The following is a 2500-nucleotide window of genomic DNA, read 5'->3' on the forward strand; positions in this document are numbered from 1 at the left end:
CATCTACTTCACAGCTATAAGGCATCTCTAATAAATTCCTTAGAAATGATAAGGGACAATTTGTATACAGTGTTTGTCATATTACTTAACTATTTGATGATAATATTAGAGGACCACAGTATGTATGTATGTATGTATTTTTTAAGATTTTATTTATTTATTTGACAGAGAGAGACGGCCAGCGAGAGGGAACACAAGCAGGGGGAGTGGAAGAGGAAGAAGCAGGCTCCCAGTGGAAGAGCCTGATGTGGGGCTCGATCCCAGAACTCTGGGGTCACACCCTGAGCCGAAGGCAGACACTTAACGACTGCACCACCCAGGCGCCCCAGGACCACAGTATTTAGACCCTGGCCTTCCAGAGGCATCAGATTTCATCGGAGTCTACCTTTATGTTCCTTACCTCATATGTATTATGCTACGATGGTGGAGCTTTGGCTAGCAGAGTTAAAAATAAACAATTACATGTCTGTGTTCTCAATACTTGATCACTGACAATCTCACCAGGGTCACAGTGCTATCAGTGTAAAGCCTTTTGAAATGGTTTAAAGGTATGATTAAAATAAACTATAAAATTAAGCAATTAGAAAAATATGCATATAAGTATCAGTTATCAAAGTTAGTAAAGAGAATGTATGGAGAAAGTACTTATGCATAAAACATAATCACTAACTTCAAAATTTTATGGATAGACATAAAATATGGAAGTACTAGAAAAATGCATATAGTAGTACATATTACTTCACAAGTACATGTAACAACAAATATACACACGCACACACACACACAAATGTATACCCAGAAACTAGCCACCTAGACAGGTCCTCTCAAAGAAGGAATCATAAGCCAAGTATTCTTCTTTAAACATTTTCTTATTTTGAGCTAACTAGACTTATACCAGGGAGTCGGGAAATCGGAAGATTATTCAAAGGTTATTCATTAAACTGAAAAAAAAGAGTATTTTACTTAGAATTTTCTTTCTTTTCAAGGTTCTGAGAATTACAGAGTCGAAAGGAAAAGCAAATAAGGTGGGAGAGAAAGAAACAGAGGAGATAGGAGAGGCAAGAGAAATACAGAGTGAGAAAGAGCCAGGGAGAAAGTCCTAGAGAAAGAGAATGGCAGGAGAGGTGAGCAGGAAAACCTTGTACGCAGGAAAGCCTGAGGAACCGGGCCACAGCTGTGCGGAGTGGAAGGCACTGCTCCTACTAACCATCATATAATCGAACAATGTGTCAACTTGCCAAGTTTGCAACCTTTGAAAAAGCAATCACTTTCTTTCCTAGAAAAAACAATCCACTTTTACTGTAAATCAAAGCAAGTGTTTATATAAATACTGCTTCGGAACAAATCCATGGGACAACACTGTGTCTTGGAAAATAGAAAAAGATTAATAGACATGGTTCACTATTTTAATAGTCATTTTCACAGTTAAAAACTTTTCTGGCACTTCATGTAATGAAGAAAGGAGAAACTGATAATGAAAAGGAAGTCCAGAGAGAAAAAAATAAAAGAAATCCAGGGTGGGTAAAGCTCCCCTGTCTCAAACAAACAAAACTTAAAATTAATACTAAGAAATAACTTTGTCTCTTTTATCCCATGTTGATATATTAAAATATGGATTGATTATATCTAGTTTTATAACATGAAGAAAAAGAATCACATTACGACAGAAAAAACTCTGTGATTTCCACAAGTATTTCTGGATCTTTTTTAGAGTATGCTGACATACCTGTAGGTTACTGTATTTGAATTTATCATAATAAAAGGCATTCTTAAGTGTGTGCTATAAAATTAATTGACCCAATGGGCTGCCCAAGGGTTTAGTTGTTTAAAAAATTGAGTGGTTAGTTTACTTAATTGTTTGTGCCTTGATAAACAAATTGAATGGTTAGAACAAGCAGTTTCAAAATTAGTCTATCACAAAGATGCCTTTTCTTCCACCAATTATTTACCTCATTCCAAATAATGGGGAATCAAACCAAAATGGAGAGACAAGGTAAGACAGAAATGTCAACCTTTAAAAAGGCTGCCAATTCAGATAGACAGATACTACATATATGTAGACAGCCAAATACATACATAGAGATATACATACATATAGATATATACCTTCTATAAAGTCTATCATGTGATAAAACTTGCCACACTTCTCTCATCTAAGCCCCTAATCACTTTTTAGTCAATGGAGAGCTTTCATTTAATTATCTTTGTATCTACAAGGAAAAGTATTTGTTATACGTGACTCATAACAAATGCACTTTTTAAGAAGTTTTATGAATGGAGGCCTGTCATAATACACTGTAAGTTTACAGTTAGATTTCAGCTTATACAACTTCTAATGACTCTATAGCTTGTTGCAACTTGACTGATTTGGCATATAAGCAAATTTAAGCAACTATTGTACCTTTGTATTTTAGAGTCCATTAGACCTTTTACTATGGTTAAGGTTAGTTTTTACTTCTAAAATGGTTTGTATTTCCCTTGTTGTGAAAAGTTTATGACA

At 35.0% G+C, this 2500-nt stretch overlaps 1 protein-coding gene across 1 annotated transcript in view; it reads right to left on the bottom strand.

Annotated features, from left to right (window-relative positions):
- The window catches only part of FOXP2 (forkhead box P2), a 61936-nt gene extending 61807 nt beyond the window's left edge, over positions 1-129 (bottom strand). The window contains exon 1 of the mRNA XM_040644082.1: positions 1-129. This exon is cut by the window's left edge and continues 186 nt beyond it. Within this exon, the coding sequence (XP_040500016.1) occupies positions 1-3 (3 nt within the window). The 5' untranslated portion in view covers positions 4-129.
- Positions 130-2500: the final 2371 nt, after the last annotated feature.

The sequence above is a fragment of the Ursus maritimus genome, unplaced genomic scaffold (assembly GCF_017311325.1).
Source record: "Ursus maritimus isolate PB19 unplaced genomic scaffold, ASM1731132v1 scaffold_3, whole genome shotgun sequence".
Classification (NCBI taxonomy): Eukaryota; Metazoa; Chordata; class Mammalia; order Carnivora; family Ursidae; genus Ursus; species Ursus maritimus.